Raw genomic sequence first — 23,063 nt, forward strand, 5'->3', positions numbered from 1 at the left:
AATAATATAATATTTTATAAAGATAATAATTAAGTATTCTGTTAGAACTCAATAATTATCTTAATTATATTTTAGATTTTTTTATATTTAAAATAAAATATTTATTCTGTATTTGATTATATTTATCTGCACTTAGTTACATAAATTCAGATATGAAGTTTTAATAAGTTATATTTACGCGCAATCTACTTGCAATCTTGAGTTTTAAGTAATATGCATTAATAAACAGTACTTTACGCATAAAAATGGTTTTTAAGAATTTTTATCAAATGCTTTATAATATAGTATAAATAATGAAAAACATTTTTTTGAATTATTTTAAAACATAACTAAAAGTAATAAAAAATTGACATGAGGAAAAATTCATATTAAATATAATAAAATAAATATGTAATTATGTTGGTCAAAGTCAATGAAAATTTATATTGGGGATTTTATGGATTGTATTTAAAAAGACCAATATAATATGTATATAGATTAAAGATATACAACGCCAATGGTCGCCGCTATTTGGAAGGAAATTATCCAACTAATTATGTCTTAATCCGTTTTAATTGAAGATCTCTCACTCTCCAACGCTATAAATCATCCCTGATTAAATATCCCCTTTTCCTCTATTCGTTTATCGCTCTCTCTCTTCCCGAAAATCCCTCTCAATCTTCCTCGAATCTCTTTGGATTTCAATCAAATCCACAAACAAAACAACACCCAATAAAAAGTTTTTGATTCTTTGAGGTTTTTCCTGTAGTTCCTATGGGATCTGGTATCTCGTCTTTTCTTGCTATGTGCAACACACCCTCTGCTCCGGCGGTGGCGCCGGAAACGGGTCTGGGTGATTTGCCGGAGAGTGTGGTGGGTTCTGTTCTTGTGCACTTAAACCCACAAGAGATCTGTAGGCTCGCGGCTCTTAATCGTGCTTTTCGTGGTGCTTCGTCGGCTGATTTTGTGTGGGAATCGAAATTGCCTGAGAATTATGAGTCTGTGATATCCAGGGTGTTTGATGAATTCCCTTCTGATTTGTGCAAAAAGGATATTTATGCCATATTATCTCGACCTAATTCCATTGATGGAAACACAAAGGTAAGGATTCTACGAGTATATCGAAATGTATACCCCTTTCCGATTAGGGTTTATGATAAACATCAAATTTCAACTCACAAAGTTTGCAATTGAATATATGATTCTCTAAGTACGATTCAATTCGTTGTGCTTTTGGTTTTGATCAACAAAAGGATTTGAACAAAAAAGAGGGGAACAATGTATCCGTATATGTTACATTGCTTTATGTGCTATTATGGACATGGATTTTGGGAAGCAAATATAGGATAAAATAGAGTAATTTATTTGTGAGAAATCTCTTGAAAGAAGATGTTATTTATTTGCTTTTATTTGATATGGGTTTGTGAGAACCAAAGAGTTTCAACATAAATCGAGTATGATTTTTGTGAAATGCAATGTTTGTATGAGAATCTTGAACATGATAGATAGGGGATGTTATTTTGTTTTATGGGGTTTCTGAGGAACAAAGAGTTTTATGACAAAAAGAGTGCAAAATTGAGCAGTTTGTGTGAAATCTTGAACCAGATAAAAGATGTTATATTGCTTAAGTGCTTTGAGTTGATATGGGTTTGTGAAGGATGAAGAGTTTTGACACAAAAAGAGAGCAAAGTTGATAATTTGCTGAAATCTTTTGCTTGTATGGAATATGTTTTTGATGTTGAATGTGATGAGCATTATTGATTTTCCCTAAAATTGTTGTCATCGATGAAGATCAAGATCTGACCTTAATGATTGTAGTTTCCTTAAGGCCAAGATTCGTTGTTGGTGCTCCGTCTTGATCTAGGTCGAAGATAATGATTTGAAAGCAATACTTTTGTACTAACTAGATTTCATTTAGAATCATACGATGATATGATCTATAAGATGTGATCTTGTATTTCTTTCAAATTAGTTCTTGGCCATGGGGTTTACTGATACCATTTTGAATTTATGCAGAAAGTTTGGTTGCATAAGGGCACAGGAAAGCCTTGTGTGTTGACGTCTTTTAACGGCTTATCCATAACTGGCATTGATGATCGTAGATACTGGAGCCGGATTTCTACCGAGGAATCTAGGTAAAATAGTTGTTTGTTTCATTGTGCTTGGTTGTTTGCACACACTTCACTGCATTCATCCTGCCCTCACTTATGGTATAAAGAACTGTTTGTATTAATTAGGTTTGTTTGATTTCTTGGATGTAGATTTCGTTCTGTGGCCTATCTGCAGCAAATTTGGTGGTTTGAAGTTGACGGAGAGGTTGAGTTCCCGTTCCCAGTAGGAACATACAGCCTCTACTTCCGGCTGCAGCTGGGGCGGTCGGAGAAAAGGTTTGGGCGAAGGGTCTGCAACTCGGCGCATGTTCATGGGTGGGACATAAAACCGGTGAGATTCCAGCTTTCAACTTCAGATGGTCAACAAGCAATATCTCAATGCTACTTGACACAACCGGGGACATGGAATCTTTATCGTGTTGGGAGTTTTGTTGTTGAGGATTCAAAGATACCGATGAAGATCAAGTTCTCTATGATGCAGATTGATTGTACACACACTAAAGGTGGACTGTGTGTGGATGGAGTCCTGATATGCCCAAAATGAAATGGGTTTTTTGATTTACCATTAATAGATGGAGAGGTAGGGGTTAGAAGCAGTGTTTTTGATGTGCAATAACCTGTGTAGATAAAGAGGGTATGTTATGAAGTGGTGGATAGATTAGGAGTATGAAAGCAGTGTTTTTGAAATCAACAACTTTCAAGTTATTTTGGTAATATTTATATATGCTAAATATATTCTTTCAATTTCAGTGAGGTTTGAACCTTTGACCTCTTAGAGACTGGGTTCTAGGTAGCTAAGATATCGTTGATTGAGTGATCCTTTGGTGTATCTATATGTTCACATCTACATACATTGATACAATAACTGAATAAGGGAATGTATTTACAGGGTTGGGTTATGGTTCGAATGGAAGTTATAGTGAGAAGAATAACAAGATATCTCCACTCTTGAATCAACTCTAAGTGAAGATCAACCCTAATGAGATGCACCAGATCAATTCCCGTGAGAAACGTAGTTCATGGGATGAGGGTGGATTAAAAGTGATAAGGGTTCAAATCTTTTTTTACGCTTCTCACATGATCCTTCGTCTACATTTACATTGGGTAAAGATGCACCAATAGGAATAATAACCAAGTGCGGCTAGGGATCGATTACAAAAAGAAAAGGCCCGATATCAATTAAGGACTGGATTGGCTTAAATGCTTGATTGGTCAACCCTGAACCTATTTTTTGCTCACAAGTCACAACAGGTTAGAAGTTCGGTTAAAAAAAGACCGGCTAGGGGTTGATTTTTTATAAAGATATATTTAAAATGCAACTTTAAAAGATAATAAAGTTTGACTTAGGAGTTAGAATCGTTTATTAAATGTTCACCTGTTAGTTGCTTACCGGGTCACTTTACCTTATCGAATGAAGAAGACAAGGATTGTGAATCTTACCCGATAAGAACGATAACAAGTACCGATAGTTTTATCCAGTAAGTGAGAGTGACGACCGAGAAGCGAAATGAAGTGAAACATTGATGATCAAAAAAAGTGATCAAAGATCCAAATCATTTATTATGTTTCACATTTTAACTTTTATTCTCACACGATTCTTCGTCTACAGACATAATTATTTATTTTTATCAAATAACCTCTTTATCTCTCCGAAGAGGTGTTTGGTTTGTTTTTTCTTAAGTATTTATGGATAAAATTGTATGTGTGAATTAATATGTTTGTACAGATTGAGAAGAGTTCTTTCTTGATGGAAGAAGCATATTTTTTAATTACGAGGGACAAATTTAAAAAAAACTTGGATTTATGTATAAAACTCCTTCTTAAAATAATAAACTAGAAGAGTACTCGCACAATGCAACGAGATACATTTCGATTTTAGTTTTTTTTGTTTTAGTCGATATTATAATACAGTTTTATGTGGTTTTGAGAAAACGATAATGTTTTTATTTTTGAATAAAATATATATATGAAAATATCATAAATAATTAAAAAAAATATTGATATTAGTACCAGACTAACTATTTAAAATTTCTGTTTTTTTGTGTACGTCTATAATTCATTTTTTTATTTTTGTTTTAATAATATAATTTTTTTATAAATATAATAATTAAGTATTTTGTTAAAACTCAATAGTTATCTTAATTATATTTTAATTTTTATATATTTAAAAATAAGATGTTTATCATCTATTTGATTATGTTTATTTGAAGTTAGTTACATGAACTCAAACATGCATCAATAAACAGTACCTTCTGCATAAAAAATTATAATGTTTTATGCACAATTTACTTGTAATCTTAAATTTTAAGTAACATGCATCAATAAACAGTACCTTCTGCATAAAAAATGGTTTTTAAGAATTTTTGTCAAATGCTTTATAATATAACTAGAAAGGTACTCGCGCAATGCAACGAGATAAATCTTCATTTTAATGTTTAGTTTTTATTATTTGTCCATATCAATATAATATGATTTTATGTGTTTTTGAGAAAACGATAATGTTTTTATTTTTGAATGAAATATAAATTCGAAGATAGCATAAATTTAAAAAAAAAAAAAATCGATATTAGCATTAAACTAACTATTTAATAGTTCTCGTTTTTTTTGTGTGACTTCTTTAATTCAATTTTTTTTTATAATTTAATTTAGGTCTAACAACAAAGTAATTTATTTTTGGTTTAATAATATAATTTTTATTAAATATAATAATTATACATTATGTTAGAAACTCAATGATTATCTTAATTATATTTTAGCTTTTCTATATTTAAAATATATGTTTATCCTATATTTGATTATATTTATCTGCAATTAGTTACGCGAATTTAAAAATGAAGCTTTAATAAGTTGTACTTATGCAAAATCACTTGTAATCTTGAATTTCAAGTAATATGCATCAATAAATATAGTATATATATAGATTATACAATGTTTATATTATTAAGCTGCTACAATCCCTAAATTTAGTTAGCCATTTCTCTCGCTAAGCATTTCAACTATTTCCGCCAAAAAGTTTCTTGAATACTTGATATAGATATAGTATGTTTATATAAAGGCTTTATTGTTTATGTATTGTATATTAATTAAGCTCACAAGGCAATAAACTTTGAGCCCAAATAACTAATTATATATTTTGGCCCAATTAAATTTTTTTGATCATCTTCTCAAATCTCAGCTAGTATTGGGTTTTGACTTTGGATAAAAACAAGAAGTGTAAGAAGTGATCTCCATATTTGATTTAATCTTAATTGAATGTCAATAGTAATGAAGTATATCAAGATGCATCAAATCAATTCATTTTTAAAATACGATTCTCACCATAACTTGATGTCTCTACTATATATCAAAAATCACCTTAAATGGGATGCGATAGTAAATTTGAATTTGACGTTTTCGATTTTACGAAAAAAATATTATTGACTATTTGACTTTTACAATTTTATATAATTTTTATTTTAACTAATTATCTTACTTCAAAAATAGTTTTGCCATTGTAATAATAAAAAGTTACATCTCTATTTACATTATATTATATTTTAATAGAAATTTGAATTCCTGCTGCGTTTAGTGAAGCCTTAATAAAAATATGATCCAAACTTGATTTATTACAAAAGTATGCTTAAGAGTTATATTCTTTGCAAAAACTCCTTTTTGTTCGACATCGTCGAGGGAACCCATGGAGCTCGTACCCATGCGTAGATGTTCCACTCAAATGGAAGAACTCTCGCATTCTTCATTCTTTTCCGAATAAAATTTCACATACTTCATTCTCACATTTTAAAAATGGAACCAAATAAGCCTAAACCAACCCTTAAAAAATACCGTCACATACCCCTCCATCTCTCCGACCTCCTTCCGTAAATCACTAAATCTATTTCTAGCATTTAAAGAAAGAAACATAAACAAAATTTCCAAAAATGATGTTTTTAATATATATGGTTTTATTAAACATAGAAACTGAAATTTCATTTTTTTATTTAATTCACCATGTTGCCTTGGTAGTTGCACCCTACTTTTGTTTGTTCTTTCCTATTGCTTATTTTTCTTATATTTATATGGAATTTTAATGTCATTACTCATTATAACCAAATTAAAAATATTATCACTAATATTATATTAAAAATAAGAGCTTTTGCTTTTGAATAAATACATATTTTCAGATTAAAACCTTTGATCAAATATTAAGATTCACGAAAAGCAAATTTCTTATCAAATAAAAAAATAGAAATTTTTAATAAAAAATAAGTTTTTAATTATTAAAGTTAATAAAATAATATAATATAAAAATCTTGTTTTTATTTAACATGTGTGTATTTTAGAAAGATGAACCACCACTAACAAACCTCAAATTGTTTTAGTGTGGAATGTGACAATCCGAACACGATTTTTGACTTTTTTTTTTTTTTTTTTTAAATTAGTTCTATTTTGACTATAAAATATATTTTTCAACCTTTTCTTCTTCATAAACCAGGATAAAATGCATAGTTAAGCTAAATATTTTGTTTAATAAATACAAACATAAGATCTGATTGAGATTAAGAACATCTGACTTTTTCATGTATGTTTCATTTGATTCAGGAGGAATATAACTCTGTAGACAAATAAAACATAAATGATTCATGTATATGTATCGGTGGAGGTTCAAACAAGAACACCCTTGTTTTACGAGAATACAAGAACATTTACATGCCTCCAAATTATTTAACTCATAATTAAAAATAAAAAAAATAAAGTAATTAATTAAGAATAATCATGTGATTTTGTATTTACCTGTAATTTTGAAAACATCCTTATATCTAAAATCACATATAAGTAATATGTTAACAAGTATCAAATAATTATCACAACAAAATGACATAATGAACAAACAGAACGTTGACTGTAGACGTGATCATCGCTGGTTTTTGATTATCACATCACACAACAAAATAGAAAGAAAACTTGTCCCTATCTCGGTTGTACTGTCGAACCCTTCGAATACATACGAAAAACAAGCTGAAACAGATTAATCAAATGATATTACTTGAATGCAAGTGCATTCTCCTCGAGATACATCGAGGCACAACTCTTGACTCGAACATCCATATTAGGTAGAAAAACCGATTAAAAAGGTATTAAAGACATAATTTGGAAAAAGAAAATGGAAAAAGTTTTTAAAAAGTGAATTAAAATAATTATTTAATTTTAATTTAATATTATTTTGTGTTTGGGGGTTGGGACTTGGGACTGTGATGTGGATTTATATACAAAGCGCTTCGACGCCTGGGAAACTCAGTCCGCAGTGCGTGTTTCTGCGTGAGAGAGAAAGCAGAAAACCATGGAGATGGAATCAATGGCGTCGGCGATCGGAGTATCGGTTCCGGTGCTCCGATTCCTTCTCTGCTTCGTTGCCACCATTCCTGTCAGCTTCTTCCACCGCTTCGTCCCAGGCGGCCCCGCTGCCAGACACCTCTATGCCGCCTTCACCGGTGCCCTGCTTTCCTACATATCCTTTGGGTTCTCTTCGAATCTGCACTTCTTCGTGCCTATGTTGATAAGTTATGCGTCCATGGTCCTCTATAGGAAACGATGCGGCATAATTTCCTTCTTGTCAGCCATGGGTTACCTCATTGGATGGTACGATATTTACATTAGATCGTTAAATTTGAAAATTTTATTTATTTGAATAGTATCGAGAAATTAGGTTTAAGTTTGTGAAATCTGGGCTCATTCGGTGCTAAGCATGCAATTACGCATTACTTTGCCGAGTACACGTAACTAAAATGAGGTCATTACTTTGCATGAATTTGATAAAACCAACAAATTTCAATTGCAAATAAGGTTATTATAATGTGAGCTGCAGTCCAAATGTACAATGATAAGTTTCCGCCTTATTCCATCATAAGTAGTGATCTTGGAGTTTATTAAATTCAAAATAACAGAGAAAAGGTAGAGTTCATCGCTAGCCAAACTTGTACTTTCAACTTCATTTTGAATTTTAATTGAATCAATTTATGCTACTACATGCATAATTGGAGTGAAATTTCAGGTCATTTGACATTAAAATGTGCATGTTTTCGGATCAGGAGCATGTTGCATGTTCTTGAGAGAGTCACACATGACACATGTTTCAGGATTTAAAGTACTGTGTATTTTTGCACAATGAAGGTTAACATTTTAGGATTTATGTGTTTTTTCCTTTCAAATCAAGGAATGCTCTTTTTAGCTTCTATGCAAAAGATTGTTTTTGAATAAGCTAAAACAATCAGCTTGTAATATTGGATACTTTATATTATTCTCATGTCAGCTGCTGTGCAGTGTGTGTTATGATCAGTCCTTTATTGTCCTAGTATGGATGAACAAAATGGATAGACACCTCATTGTTTTGCAACCTTTGCCCAGTTAATGTATGCTTTGTATCAGAAAAACCATGATTATCACATTCTTTCTTACAATCGCTTCATAAATCCCTTATTCGTTTTTTATGAGCACTATTCTGTCTGTAGTTCATCAAAGTACATGTTAATCAACCTTATTTGAATGACATATCCTGCAAACATATATACAATAAGCTTAGGCATATTGATAAAAATTAATTTCAGAAAGACATGACAGACATTGGAGATGATATGCATGGCTACGGAAATAAAAGAGGAACAGAGAGAAGTAGAAAATATATGCCAAAACTTAATTATTTGTAGAGTCAAAGTAAATATTTTATGATTTTAAAAACTATATATAACATATCAAAATATTTGTTTTCTTCTTCTTCTGATCACAAGTATTATAAGCCTTGAAGCAAGAACTTTAAATGATAAAATATAGTTGAATCTTTAAAAAGCCCTTAGCCAAATCATCTCTCTCCTGCACTAGTTCACACTTGCTGCAGAAATGGCAATCTAAGTTGAGTATCGGTGCTTCAACAATCACAACGGATGAATTTTGTTTTCCATATTCAACATCAAACAAACTTGCAAATACCATTTTTCCTGCCCAGAACTTGAGAAATATATTATGTTGATGACACCTTTTTTAAGGAAAGTTGATATTTGTTACTACTACTTACCAATATTATATTAACTATAAGTACTGATAAAAATTTCCAAGGAGGCTGACAACATGTGTTTGCGACTTCGCATAGATAATTTTGTTTCTGTTTCTGATTCATCATCTTTACCTTTCTGTTCTAAGTTACTTCCAAGCATATTGCTTTCTTGGCATCACAATCCCCCCTCAAAGCTCTTTTAAAAATATTTGAGATTTATTTTTGGAATTGTAAATTGTATCATGTATTTCATTGGCTCTCTGTTATGAATCAACATTCCTTCTGTTTTTATTATTCTCAAATGAGTTCACTTTTCCTTTTCTTTTATAATGTGATGTATTTTAAAGTTGGAAAATTGAAGGATTAACTATTGTTAACTATTGGAAAACATGTAGCCATGTATACTATATGAGTGGAGATGCATGGAAGGAAGGAGGCATTGATGCTACTGGTAAGAATTCTCTCCATCTTCACACTTAATATATACTAACTCAAAATTATATTGGGATAAAAACAGAAATAAAATAACAGTGGAGCAGGATAAGTGAAGTAACATACCACTACTTTCTATCTCCAAAAAGAGAGTTTTTTTCAGAATGCTAAAATTTCATTCACACTTTCTGTCCACATATTTTCCATTCTGTATTATTTAACAAACGTCATTGTGGAGCCGTTTTCCCTTACGGAGCCATAAAAATGCTAATAGCATTGGGGTTCCTCATAGGTCACTAGTTCGAGTCTCCTCAAGGCCAGTGGGGATTTTTCTGACTGTTGTCTTCAGGGCCCCATGGCATTAGTCATGGTGTGTGCAAGCTGGCCTCGACAACCAAGGTCAAAAAAAGATGATGATAGCCATGTCTAGTACATGTTGAAAGAGTCGCACAAAAGATGGTGAATTTGTTGGTTTTTATTTTTGTACCTAGGGGATAGGTCTTGTTATATACATCTAGTATGACTTTTATTACTTGACTCGATTTCAATAAACTGCAATTTTGAGGATCAGATATAGTTTTCAATTTTTTGAGGAGCACTCTGCATTTCATTTACGCCCTTTGACTTCATTATCCTGTCGTTATAGTGTGTTGTACAGTAAATGCTCGATTTGTATGCAATTAATTTATCTTTTATGCTTTTATGTAGGCTCTCTTATGGTGATAACATTGAAAGTGATATCATGCTCTATTAATTATAATGACGGATTGTTAAAAGAGGAAGATCTTCGTGAATCCCAGAAGAAAAATCGGTTAATTAAGTTGCCCTCTTTAATCGAATACGTGGGATATTGTCTGTGTTGTGGAAGTCACTTTGCCGGTCCAGTTTATGAGGTCAAGGATTATTTGGATTGGACAGAAAGGAAAGGGGTAAAGCACCAAGTTGTTTGCTTGTTTTTTCTGTTCTTGTTATTGTGCATTTGTTTCTTTCAATTTCTCTTCTTTGAGTTGCATCTTATATAATGTAATGGATTTATCTTTGACATCAATTTCCCAGATTTGGACGAAGTCGGAGAAAGGTTCACCATCACCTCTCGGGGCTACACTTAAAGCTCTTCTCCAAGCAGCTTTCTGCATGGGTTTGTACTTATATCTTGTGCCCCATCATCCACTGTCCAGATTCAGTGAGCCAATATATAAAGAGTGGGGATTTGTGCATCGTCTGAGTTACCAGTACATGTCTGGCTTTACAGCCCGTTGGAAATATTATTTCATTTGGTCCATCTCAGAAGCTTCTCTCGTTGTATCTGGCCTGGGTTTCAGTGGTTGGACCAATTCTTCTCCACCCAAAGCACGATGGGACCGTGCAAAAAATGTTGACGTCTTGGGTGTTGAGTTTGCAAAGAGTTCGGTTGAGTTACCACTCGTATGGAACATACAAGTCAGCACATGGCTTCGTCATTGTGAGTCTTCTCATTGCCAGCCTAAAATATTTTGTGTCTGTTCTTGAACGACTATCTGAAATACCTAGAGATACAGTTTCTTCATTTAGTGGCTAATTCTCGGTCCACCTTTTAATTTTACAATATATGGAATGTTTTACTATTCACATGCATGTTTAGTTAATGCGTATTTATGGACCTGTGAGAAGCAATCTGCATTCTACGTCCCTCTAATACTTGTATGTGTTCTCAGACGTTTATGACAGACTTGTTCAAAAGGGGAAGAAGGCTGGTTTTTTCCAGTTGCTAGCAACACAGACTGTTAGTGCTGTCTGGCATGTAAGTTTAAAGTGCATTCTTTCTTTTAATCTTTCGATTTCTTACAAATCCAAACTTTATTTACTCTAATATCTGAAATGGATGAATCGAATCTTGGCTGTTTTATTCTTTAGAAAGTCACCTGAGATCGCTCTCCTTTCCCAAAAAGAAGAGCTACACTTAACTGTGATGACTTCTAATGATAGTTATATATTCCAGTTTTAGCTGTACCAAAACTGAATCATGCATGTGAGTAGTCTGTTCCCTTTATAATGTGTGAAATGGGAGATTAGCGGTAATCCAAAATTATTAATTTGTGATAACTGCGTTAGTGAGTTGAGTTTGAGTCGAGTTACTCTTTGAGTACTACATCATTCTCTTGTATGCAAATTACTCTTTCATGAAAAATCTTCCAGTGTTGGTATCATATTCTTTTCTTTCTTGAGAAGGGTTAGCTTCTTTCTCAATTTGACTTGTAATATTTCTTATAACAACAGGGATTATATCCTGGATACATGATATTCTTTGTTCAATCTGCTTTGATGATTGCTGGTTCAAGAGGTAACAAATATGTCAACCCTATCTACATGACTGGCTTTCATGGATACAATTTATTCTATTAGCTTACCATTGTTCTTATTTGTCTATGAGCAGCCATTTACAGATGGCAACAATCGGTTCCACCAAATGCAGTGATACTTAAGAAGACCTTCATGCTCATGAACTTTGCTTACACACTTCTTGTTCTAAACTACTCGTGCGTCGGTTTCATGGTTAGTGTGAAATTTGATATGCTTTTCCTTTTTGGTTCTTATCTTTTATCTCGTATAGATTGAGTTTGAAGGTTGCTTCTAGTATTAAATCTAAAATGGATATGGGTTTCATTATGATCCAACATCAATATTCTTTTCTGTTCTTCTTTCCAAATTGAAAGAATGCATGAGTTTTTGAACGATCTACTTAACTTTTTTTAATTTGTTGTAAAGAAACCATCCTGCTTGTGCAAATGCAAGAAACACTAGATTTTGCAAGAATGGATGATTGTAGACAAGAAGATGCCAAACATGTTGGTGGCTTGCATATTTGTCCCAAATCACTTGATACTAATAACTGTAGTGTTCTTTTTGACAATTTTTTATGGTCAATTTGCAATGAGAGTTCTAAGTATAATAAATTCGGAATGTGTCACTCCATGGGCCATGCTTGGGAACCATAAGCTAGCTTATTGAAAAAAACCCGTTTGATAGGCCATAAATTAGCTTATAAGCTAGCTTTTTGAAACTGGTGTTTTAAACTTTCAAAAAGCTCCGGGGGAGTTTTTGTTCGCTCTTTCCAATTATGTCCCTTATATTTTACGTAAATGACCAAAAAACCTATCCTTTTGGGGAAGTTTACATTGCCATCCAACTTATCGGCTAGTTTTTACCAAACATTGTAAGCTAGTTGATGAGCTTTTCAGCTAACAACGAGCTTATAAGATAGTTTGGCAAACATAGCCTTAAACTCATACATCAGAAATTCCACCACGTTCGTTTTTTTAATAGCTGAGGAAATTTAATAAACTACTTAAAACCTGTTCTTTTTTTTTTTTTTTAATTTTATTTTGTTGATGTTTTTGCAACAGGTATTAAGCCTGGAGGAAACATTGGCTGCATATGGGAGCGTACACTATATCGGAACTGTCATTCCAGTGGTTTTGATTCTCCTGGGCAACATTATCAAGCCAAAACCAGCCAGATCCAAAGCCCGAAAAGAAGCCTGATAAACACATCTCTCTTGCTTCATGCAAAAGCAAAGGTTGAGGTTTTTTCAAGCAAAATGTTTTTTTAGAATCAGCGTTTTTATTTATTTACCATTGCAACCGTCAACTAGTATGTAACACTTATGATTAATTATCATGAAATCCTTAGTCTTTTCGACATGTTAAGTTGTTTCTCGAGGAGCATTGCATTTTGTTTTAGCAGGGTGGGTGTACCGACCTGACCGCCTTTCTATGGTCTGCTTTGGGAGCACAATTCCCCGAAATAAAAGGTAATTGGTAGGGTCTTTATTCCTACTTTGCATTTTCAGTCTCCTTCTGGTTGCACTTATCATTATTAGTCTTGAATAAGGCAGCTGGAATATGGTGACCTGTGGCCGGCCCAATTATTAACATAATGCCATATTTTCTCGCCTCTTTTATGGACCACCACCAGTCCACCACCACACCACACCTCACCATGGTTGCACCACCACCACCACCACCACTTTTGCCTGTTTTGAAGTGATTATTGATGGTGAAAAGATAGAATTATTTTAGTTGGGAAAATGGTGAAATGTGGTGGTAATTATAGTGGTTTAGGGTCTCATTCTTGGTGTGGTGTAAAGTGGTGTTATATGGTCCCATTGAGTAGTAAAGGATGGAAGGGTGGCTACATCATCAAGTGTTGAACCACATGTGGTGTTCCTGGTTGCTCCATTTTATTCATCTACCACTTTCTTTATCAACACTCACCATTTCTTATTATTATTATTATCATTTTATATATTTACATTTTTCAGATTAAATTAAATCTAAATAAATACATATCATCAATTCAGAATACAATTATAATTTAAACTTGACTTTTAAATACTTTTTAACAACAAACACATGATTATTTATGCATCCACGACTAATGATTACGATTTATAAATAAATAATTGTATTTATGGCTATGGTACAGAGAAATGAATATAAATTTTGAATTTAATAATAATAGTTTGGATTTTGAAAATGATACATGATCACGTGAAGTCACGTGAGATTCATTGGAGGTTTGTAGAAAATTCAATCAAACCATGTTGGCATTGCTTATAATGCATGGTGATCAACGGCCTCCTTTAAAATTGTTTAACATATCTTATCACAACCATCTTAAGCTGTGGTTTTAAGTCTTTTAGTTCTTCACACATAAAATGTTTTTATTACAACAATCCAAGTGAATAAAGAAAGAAAAGGAGAATAAAAAGATGAAGGGGTGGTATGTAAATAGTAAGAAGTGAGTGGAGGGGTGAGATTGGAACATTGGATTAGTCTTGTTGAAGCCAAGAGCCTATGGCCCTAGAAGCTGATCAACAAAGTAACTGGCTGGCTGATGTGGTCGTTTGTTGGTGATAGCGACGACTCCTGTATTTTTGTGTTTTCTTTACTTATCGACATCTCGTATCTGTATTTAGTAAAACCAGTTATACCCATTTATAGATTTGAATTTTGTAAATATATGAACATCACCAATCTGACGAAAAAATACGACTTTTGACCCCCTCGGCTCAGACAAAAAAAAATACACACACGCAAGCACGGTTATCTTTGAATTTTAAGTCGTCTAATTTTTTAGATTCGATGGTTAATGGCGGTGTTTTGTTTTTATTTTTTGGATTCTCTCTTCAACTCCATCTCTCTCTGTATGTATATGTATATGTATATATATATATATATATATATATATATATATATGTGTGTGTGTGTGTATAAAGAGACGTTCAAAGTTCAAACAAAAACATAGTTCAAATAAGAATATACGATGACACACTGAAATCATTTGTGATTATAAACGACCTTGATCACAATTTAGGTCGCGGGCCAAGTCATCCACATACTTGTGTTGATCATGTTCTGTAATCACATATGATAATACAGTGAAATCACTTGTGACATGGAGGGGTGAATTAGGATTGTTTTAGCAATTCCAGTAAGCTACAACATCATGCCAATTAAATCGGAGTCGCTTTATTGAGATCATAAGCAAATTGTGCAAAAAAAAATTAAATTATGATGTTCTCGTATTTTTTATTTTATTTTGATCATATTCTCTATTGAAACACCCTCTCTCTCTCTCTCTCTATATATATATATATAGAGAGAGAGAGAGAGAGAGAGAGAGAGAGAGGGAGGGAGGGAGGGAGGGAGGGGTTAAGGGAACTCTAAAAAAATGAAAAAAATGAGTAACACTCTATCAACTCATCTTTACGACATGCATATGTACATAAAAGTAATTGAAAAGTTGTTTCTTAATTGGTTTATATGTACGTGTGCATATTATGTACATTTGTATACCAGACAAATTATTTATATGCATATGTACATACTGTATAGACGAATGATTACCAAAATGGATCCTAAGTTCCTAAAATATTTAGCATTTCTAAATGAATCTCCAAATATAGACGTAGGTTCGTACAAGAATATGTACTATTTAAGAAAATAAAAAAATGATTAAATTATATACAAAATCATATGTGATTTTTACATTAATGGCCGTGTCAATATTGCGTGAATCACATGTGATATTGTACATGATGTTAATCTAAAATTATATATGATTCAACAGTTTTTTTAAATAGATATTATTCTCGTATAGACATGATTCTCTCCCTTTATATATATATATATATATATATATATATATATATATATAATATTTGGAGCGTAAATTTTGAAGATAATGATTAGAAAGGAAGAAGGTGAGGCACATATCTGGCTTCTTTTTCTTGTCCTTTTCAATCCTTGCTGGTGCTTGTGTTTTCTTTTTCTTTATTTTTAGTTTTTAATTTTTATTTAAAATGTGTGCTGTTTGTTGAAGAAGCAAACAATATAACATAACTTATAATTAAATTAAATCATATCTCTCACTGTTTGGCTTTTTGGGTACAAACCTTTTCTTACTTATCCCATCAAATACTAACATATAACTAAATCCACGTTATTACATTTAAATCATTACTTTTTATGAACTTGACAAATGTTTTAAATACGAGAAAAAACCTCTATCTTTCACTTTGATAGAATCCTAAATTCGAAAAGTTATATGTGTCTTATACGTATATGTAAATTATCTGTCTGGTTTCTATTACATATTTTATTAATAATGTTTATATCGTCAACACTTAAACGAATTACCTTTTGATCTTAAAATAATAATAATAATTTATTAGTCTTTTTCTTGATTAATTGACCACATTTTACCAAGCTTTGAATCAACTCCTTAAACGTGTAGAATGTGTTTTGTTGAAATAGAATTGGAAAAGACAAACACTATTCAACTTATTTACTTTATTTTAATTCAATTATGTTTCATTATATATTACAGTTGTAGTATCAAATAGTAAAATGCATGTTTGTGTGGACACCCTTCTTTCCATGGCCTTTCCTTTTATTCTTTCCCCCTTCTTTATTATTTATATATATATATATATATATATATGTATGTATATGTAAGTATATATATATAGATATAATCTTGGTTTCTCTTTCCATCATTGCCTATTCAAAATACACACACAAGTGTGTAAAACTGTGGGTGCCTTTGAACCAAAACCCAACTAAACCAAACCAAACCAAATTCTTGATTTTGGTTGCTTTGTTCATGAGCTTTTTAGTTACACAAAAACAAGAGGGAGGGGTTTAAGTTGCAAAGTCTGTAAAAGTGGGTCAGAATCTTGGTTCTTTCTTCATTCATGGTTTTCCTCCTCCTTAAGTTTCCAAAAACTTCATCAACACTTCTCAAAACCCCTTCTTTTTTACATCTTCCACTCTGAAATTTTTGTCATATATTAGTGTTACAATTCCATCTGAATTCTCAAGGAGGATATGTTGGCTACTGTGAAATCAAGAAATCTTGGAAAGCTTGCAGCGGCGAAAGGCGGAGCTTCCACTGCCGGCGCCGGTGGTGGTGGTAGGGAGGTGGGAGTAAGTGGTTGGGAACTCAGGCCCGGTGGAATGTTGGTGCAGAAGAGGAATTCAGATCTTAATCAAAGTCAAACCGTAGTTCCCACCATTAAAGTCAAAGTCAAATATGGTTCAACCTATCACGAAGTCAACATTAAATCTCAAGCAACTTTTGGTAATTTCTAATTAGATTCCTATTAATTTATGTCTATTTAGGTATATTGGTATAAAAGATATGTAAATAGTCCATTATATTATATGATACAACGGCAAAAATACATATAGAACGAAGGTCTACGTCCGTATATAACTAGTGAAAAGACGAAATTAACCATTTTTTTAGATATATACAACAAATACTTACGCACCCTCCTCATTCTGGTGAGGTTTGAACCCTTTGACCTCACATGGGTCGGACTCTATGTAACTTAGATATCGCTAGACCAATTGGTAGGCGAAATTACCGTTCTTGATGTGGATGAATTAACTTTTGGGTTTCTTATGGTTAGTTAATTGGAAATTTGATGTTTGGTGTGTAGCGGAATTGAAGAAAATATTGGGAGGGCCAACGGGATTGAATCCTTTGGATCAAAAAATAGTATTTAAAGACAAGGAAAGAGACTCGAAAGCGTATCTAGATGTCGCAGGAGTCAAAGACGGATCAAGAATGGTGGTTTTTGATGATATATTGAGTCGAGAAAAAAGACTTCTTGAAAATCTTAAATCCACGAAAGTGGATAGAGCGAAAAAGGAGATTGTTGACATAAGTACAGAAATTGATAGACTTGCGAAGCAGGTAATTAAGAAAATTTACCTCTATTTCAATGGTAGAAAATTCACCCCATTTTGGAAATTTGAGAAAATTTTGCTCCAACAGCTATGTTAAACTCTCCTTTATAATGGAGAAAAAAACGAGGGAAAATGAAGAAATCTCCAAATTTGAAAGAAAAAAAAAACAGAGAGTAAATATAACATGGTTGTCGGAAATGTTCTTATAGCTAGAAATCAGTATATGAATTAAAATCAATCATCATGTTTATAAAAAAATAAACGCACAGGTTGGCATTTTGGAGATAGAAGTTTATGGTGGTAAGAAAGTCGTGGAGAAAGTCGTATTGAATTTGATCGAGTTGTTGATGTCGCAATTGATCAAGCTGGATGGAATCGTAGCTGACGGAGATGTGAAATGGCAGAGGAGAATGCAGGTATTTTTAATTGAAAATTGAAAATCTGGTTTAAATGATAATTCTAGACAAGCGTCTGATATTCAAAACCATCAAATGATTTGACAATTTACACATGTAATCTCGATAGTAATGTCTTTATATTAATTAGAAACTTTCCAGTTATGCTTTAAAAAGACCTTTGATATTCAGCTATTTTAAATGATTTTCTTTTTAGGTAAAGAGAGTGCAAAGGTATATAGAAATTCTCGATTCATTGAAGATCCAAAATTCCAAGATTGTAAGTAGTGGTGACAGGGCTAATGTACAAGGCTCGTTACAACGACGACCGAATAAGATCTCATTCGAGCAAAGACTCATAACACCAATGGAAAAGCAACGAGACTCGATGAAGTGGCCGATCGTTGTTACGACTGAATGGGAAAAGTTCTGAATCCGGAAGAAATACCCACAAAGGAAGAGCTAAAGAATGAGAGTTGCAATGAATTCTTGGTGTGAAATGTCGCTATTACCCTTAATTTTTTTTTTTTTTGGTAATTTGGTTCAGATGCAAGTATATTTCTAGTGTCTATCTCTCTCATTTGAGAGTAAACATGGTTGTCTATTTTGTATATATACATGTGATATGATGGATAATCAAGTATGATATGTTTCTTGAAATAAATGAAAGAGCGAATTATAAAAATCTACCGATTTGTGAATATAATTGTAAGTTGATTGTTCAATTTTCTATAAAGATTATAACATATGACTTTGTCATTATGTGATATATGGAAGTTCATTTACCAAAAAAAAAAATAATTTGATGAGAGTAAAGTTTTTTTTAACATTTATAGAGAAGAAAACGTTCGATTCAAGGTGACTTGAGACTAACACGTCCCTACTATCAAAAACTAGATGGATATAGATTTTCATGAGTATCATACACAAAAATCTCAATGATAAACCATAACCCTGACTCCATATAAGATTTGTCAAACCTTATAAGATTCCTTTCAAATAAAAAGAGAGGTTCTAACATATATTTAATAAAAAGTGACAAATGTACGACTCTAACATAAACAACAAATACCATATTAAGGTCGTTTCATCATACATGATTTACAAATATGATTAGTTGTTTGTAACACAATTAAAAATAAATTATATGAAAAACCATATAGCCTACATAATTATTGTTTTTCCTTAGGGGGTGTTTGGGATTGCTTATTTAAACAACTTATGTTTTTTTGTAAAAGTGTTTATTAACTTATGTGATATCAAAACGGAATTTTGTAAAAAATGTTTGTATTAGCTTATAACGGTACCAAAAAGCAATAAGTTGATAAGTGGTTTTTTAGCGTTTGACAAATTTTGCTTATATATGTAAAATGACCAAAAATGACAGCCTTCCATATTATTGACAAAAATTTATATCAATAAGATTAATAATTAACAAACATTAATAAAACAAGGTTAAATTGGTAAACTGGTAATAAGCAATTTTTCACAAGTCAGGAAAGATTAACATATCAAAAACTGTTTATTACCGGTTTATCAATATAAACAGTTTTATTCTTGCTCATCCAAACACTAGCATTTAACTTATCATCGATACCAGACTGAAATAAGTAAAAAAAATCTAAAATAAGCAATCATAAACACCCCTAATTTAATGGATTTTATAGGAAAGTTTTGTACAGGCAGGGCCGTCCCTGGGGGAGGGCGGGCCAGGCGTATGCCCATGGCCCATAAAAATTAGGGGCCCAATTTTTTAATATATATAATAGAGATGGTCAAATGGGCCCGGCCCGGCCCGGGACCGCCGGAGAACCGGGACCGGGACCGACAAAGTTAATTCAAGAAAATATTTTATACTACATTAACTATTAAAGACCCAAACATGTATGAATTAAATATATTGGAGAAAAAAATACATAAAGATGTTAATTTGTCGTTCATTATATAATATTGTTTAATATTTTTCTAAGTTTTTTGATCTAAAACCGACGTCTAAAACTACTTGCTTTGAAAAACTTTGATATATTCTCCATAATTTATCTCCCATCGACTCCTTTGATTGTTCCATTCTCGCGCGAATTCTATTTTTATATTAGAATATGATAAAATTTTTTGTTATTAGCTAACAAAACCCCTACCTTTTGCAAAAATTACCAATCATATAAGACGGTACAACTCATATCTATATTTAGAATAATAAAACTATAATTGTTTTTTCATAGTTGTTCTTTAGTGTATAAATCTTATGTACTATTTTATCTCTAAAAGAAGAATAAGATTTCAAACTATTACCAACATGAGGTTCTTAATTTATATAATTGATGATTCCATAAAAGTTTGTTTTAACCCTAACTCTATGTTCTTGAGTCTTCTTTTACGTAGGAAAGAGAGGAAAGTAATGGTGAAAGAAAAATATTATGTTCTCGATATTTTTTAGAGAAAGAGAAGAAAAAGAAAAGGAACAAATTTATATCAAAATTTATTTTTATTTTATTATTTTTCCTTCCTCTCTCTTCTCTATTAAAAACACGAATAAAAAACTTAATTTTTCTTCTTTCCTTTTATTTTTCTTTTCTTTTCTCATTCTTTCTTTCCTTCCCAACTTCAAAAACATAATATAAAAGTTTAAAATGGTGTTAATCATCCCAAATTCGAAAACATAGTATAAAAGTTTAAAATAATGTTAATCTTTCCAAATTCGAAAACATAATATAAAAGTTTAAAATGATGTTAAAAAACATTAACATGAGATGACATGGAAAACCAACTTATTTACATTGATTTACATAGTGTCACTCGGAAATCAGAAAAAATCGACTTTGTGACTCCAAATGATATCCTTCTATGTACCAAAAGTATATTATAAGATGTTTTTAATGATGAAACAAATTACTGATACTACATAAAAATGTTCTAGTAGATAATATTAATTTAGAAATGAATACTGATTGATTATGCTTCCAGGAATACTTTGAGAAACGGTTTTATATGAATTCAACGTTATTTCTGATGATAAAAACAATATATTGAAAAAATATCGTACTTATCGAGGACCCCTTTTTACATTTTGCCTAGGGCCTAAAAAATGTCAGAAACGGGCCTATGTACAGGAATTATTATTTCTCAATAAATGAATATAACCAAACATAAAAATTAATTAATAACATTGAATAAAAAAGAATTTGAAGTGTTGAAATGGTGTGAGTGAAGAAGAAATGAAATAGGAAATAGGAAATAGGAAACAAGCCACATTGTGGGGGCTAAGCCTAACCTCACCCCAATCATTATTGGGTAAGCATAGACCACTAGACCAATTATTGTAACATGGTTTCCTCACAAAACAACAACCATCCATTATGCAATAGATTTGCATCAATAATTCCCTTTATTTAATTTTAACATATTTCATTCATAAATTTGTATTTTATTGATGTTAGTCCATGAAATATCTAATAATAAGTCTAAAAAGGAAATCAACATTTTTTTTATGGATTGTTATATATAATATTTTAATTTCCGACCTAAATATATCAGATTGTTCCAGTAAAGGATGAATATCACCCATAAGGGTGGTAATGTGGTGGTTAAAAAGAAACAGATGATAAAATCAACCTATGTTAGAATCCTGTCATTTACATATGTGTTTGTGGATACTTGAGGATTTATCTTGCTTTTCCTTTGAAGACACCAAGACTTGATCAAGATTGACTAATGGATGACGAGGAACCTGATACTCATCATGAGGAATACAGATGGAAGTTGTGTATACAGACTTTTTTTTGTAACTGTGTATGAGTGTCCAAGCTATATTATGCTTATCTGACTAATATTATGAGGCACTGAAGATAACAACTAGAAAATCCCTAGTTCCTAAAAAAGACTTGGATTAACAAGCTATGGGGTTAGTTGGATTGAACTTCAAGGACTTGATATCACTCAAAATGGAAAGAATACTATTCATAAGAACTATTTTGATGGTGTATCTTAATGACATCATTCAACATGGAAGGAATACTATTTAAGGGATGTTTGGTTACAAATATTAATTAGTACTCAATAAAAATGAAAATAAAAGAAACCGTTGGGTATTATATAATATAATGAGCTTATTCCCCTACAAGTCCAAATTTTCATTCCAAATAAAACCGGGAGAGACCATTTTCATTAGAGAGCATGAACAAAACAACCCCTTACTCTGTTATCATTGAGATTAAAGAATGTGTATGAGGAATAACAAATATGTAAGATTAAGGGGTTGTTTGTTTACTTTTTAATAGTTTCATTAAGAGACAACATCTGGATCGTTAAGAGGTGTATCTTGTTTGGTAAAAAAAATCTGCCTCTTAATGGTTCTAAAACCCTCTGAATGATTTTGTATCCTGAATCTCCCTTAACCATTCAGCGCCCTAATTTCATTGTAAACAATTATCAAACAATTATATTTCATTTTACATTAAATCATGAGAGCCTCTTAATCATTCTAACCACTTAATCATTCTGATCACTTAACTATTCAACAACTAGGGGTGAACAAAAAACCGTCAACCCGCGAAACCCGCCCAACCCAACCCACTAACAACCCAATTAAACCCAATCCGTCTACCCGCCAAACCACTAACCCGCCAATTAGGAGGGTTGAAATTGGCTCAACCCGCCCAACCCGTCAACCCACCACTAATATATAATTTTTATAAAATTATATATATATATATATATATATAGGGTTGGGTTCACGTGAGACCAGCCTGTTTTCGTGAGACCCGTGAGACYACATTTTTACACGTAAACTTCACAGCAAAAACGCTGTGAAGGTTTAAAAAAAGTCGAACCTTCACAGCAAAAACACTGTGAAGGTTTTAAAAAGTTACCTTCACAGCATTTTGCT

The 23,063-nt window shown here is 32.0% G+C and overlaps 3 protein-coding genes across 3 annotated transcripts; all 3 read left to right on the forward strand.

The window, feature by feature from the left end:
• Nucleotides 1-607: 607 nt before the first annotated feature.
• LOC112521353 (F-box protein PP2-A12-like) lies at nt 608-2,836 on the forward strand. The gene is made up of 3 exons (XM_025130167.1): nt 608-1,080; nt 1,996-2,114; nt 2,241-2,836. The coding sequence occupies exons 1-3, from the start codon at nt 754-756 to the stop codon at nt 2,632-2,634; spliced, it is 840 nt and encodes a 279-aa protein (XP_024985935.1). The 5' UTR covers nt 608-753; the 3' UTR covers nt 2,635-2,836.
• Nucleotides 2,837-7,363: 4,527 nt separating this feature from the next.
• Nucleotides 7,364-13,232, forward strand: LOC112521251 (lysophospholipid acyltransferase 1-like). The gene is made up of 8 exons (XM_025130000.1): nt 7,364-7,706; nt 9,510-9,565; nt 10,255-10,475; nt 10,603-11,008; nt 11,241-11,326; nt 11,803-11,866; nt 11,960-12,078; nt 12,930-13,232. Exons 1-8 carry the CDS (start codon nt 7,408-7,410, stop codon nt 13,065-13,067), a joined length of 1,389 nt encoding a protein of 462 aa, XP_024985768.1. The 5' UTR covers nt 7,364-7,407; the 3' UTR covers nt 13,068-13,232.
• Nucleotides 13,233-16,625: 3,393 nt separating this feature from the next.
• On the forward strand, nt 16,626-18,867 carry LOC112521431 (BAG family molecular chaperone regulator 1-like). The gene is made up of 4 exons (XM_025130290.1): nt 16,626-17,169; nt 17,534-17,790; nt 18,053-18,199; nt 18,396-18,867. Exons 1-4 carry the CDS (start codon nt 16,917-16,919, stop codon nt 18,609-18,611), a joined length of 873 nt encoding a protein of 290 aa, XP_024986058.1. The 5' UTR covers nt 16,626-16,916; the 3' UTR covers nt 18,612-18,867.
• Nucleotides 18,868-23,063: the final 4,196 nt, after the last annotated feature.

This window comes from Cynara cardunculus, assembly GCF_001531365.2.
Source record: "Cynara cardunculus var. scolymus isolate 2C chromosome LG 11, CcrdV1, whole genome shotgun sequence".
Lineage (NCBI taxonomy): Eukaryota > Viridiplantae > Streptophyta > Magnoliopsida > Asterales > Asteraceae > Cynara > Cynara cardunculus.

Excerpts from the sequence above, each read along its gene's own strand:
- LOC112521353 (XM_025130167.1), top strand. The coding sequence starts at position 754 with ATGGGATCTGGTATCTCGTCTTTTCTTGCTATGTGCAACACACCCTCT. Across the intron at positions 1,081-1,995 it reads CCATTGATGGAAACACAAAG|AAAGTTTGGTTGCATAAGGG; the intron begins GTAAGGATTCTA and ends GAATTTATGCAG. Across the intron at positions 2,115-2,240 it reads ATTTCTACCGAGGAATCTAG|ATTTCGTTCTGTGGCCTATC; the intron begins GTAAAATAGTTG and ends TCTTGGATGTAG.
- LOC112521251 (XM_025130000.1), top strand. The coding sequence starts at position 7,408 with ATGGAGATGGAATCAATGGCGTCGGCGATCGGAGTATCGGTTCCGGTG. Across the intron at positions 11,867-11,959 it reads GATGATTGCTGGTTCAAGAG|CCATTTACAGATGGCAACAA; the intron begins GTAACAAATATG and ends GTCTATGAGCAG. Across the intron at positions 12,079-12,929 it reads ACTCGTGCGTCGGTTTCATG|GTATTAAGCCTGGAGGAAAC; the intron begins GTTAGTGTGAAA and ends TTTTTGCAACAG.
- LOC112521431 (XM_025130290.1), top strand. The coding sequence starts at position 16,917 with ATGTTGGCTACTGTGAAATCAAGAAATCTTGGAAAGCTTGCAGCGGCG. Across the intron at positions 17,170-17,533 it reads TAAATCTCAAGCAACTTTTG|CGGAATTGAAGAAAATATTG; the intron begins GTAATTTCTAAT and ends TTTGGTGTGTAG. Across the intron at positions 18,200-18,395 it reads AATGGCAGAGGAGAATGCAG|GTAAAGAGAGTGCAAAGGTA; the intron begins GTATTTTTAATT and ends TTTTCTTTTTAG.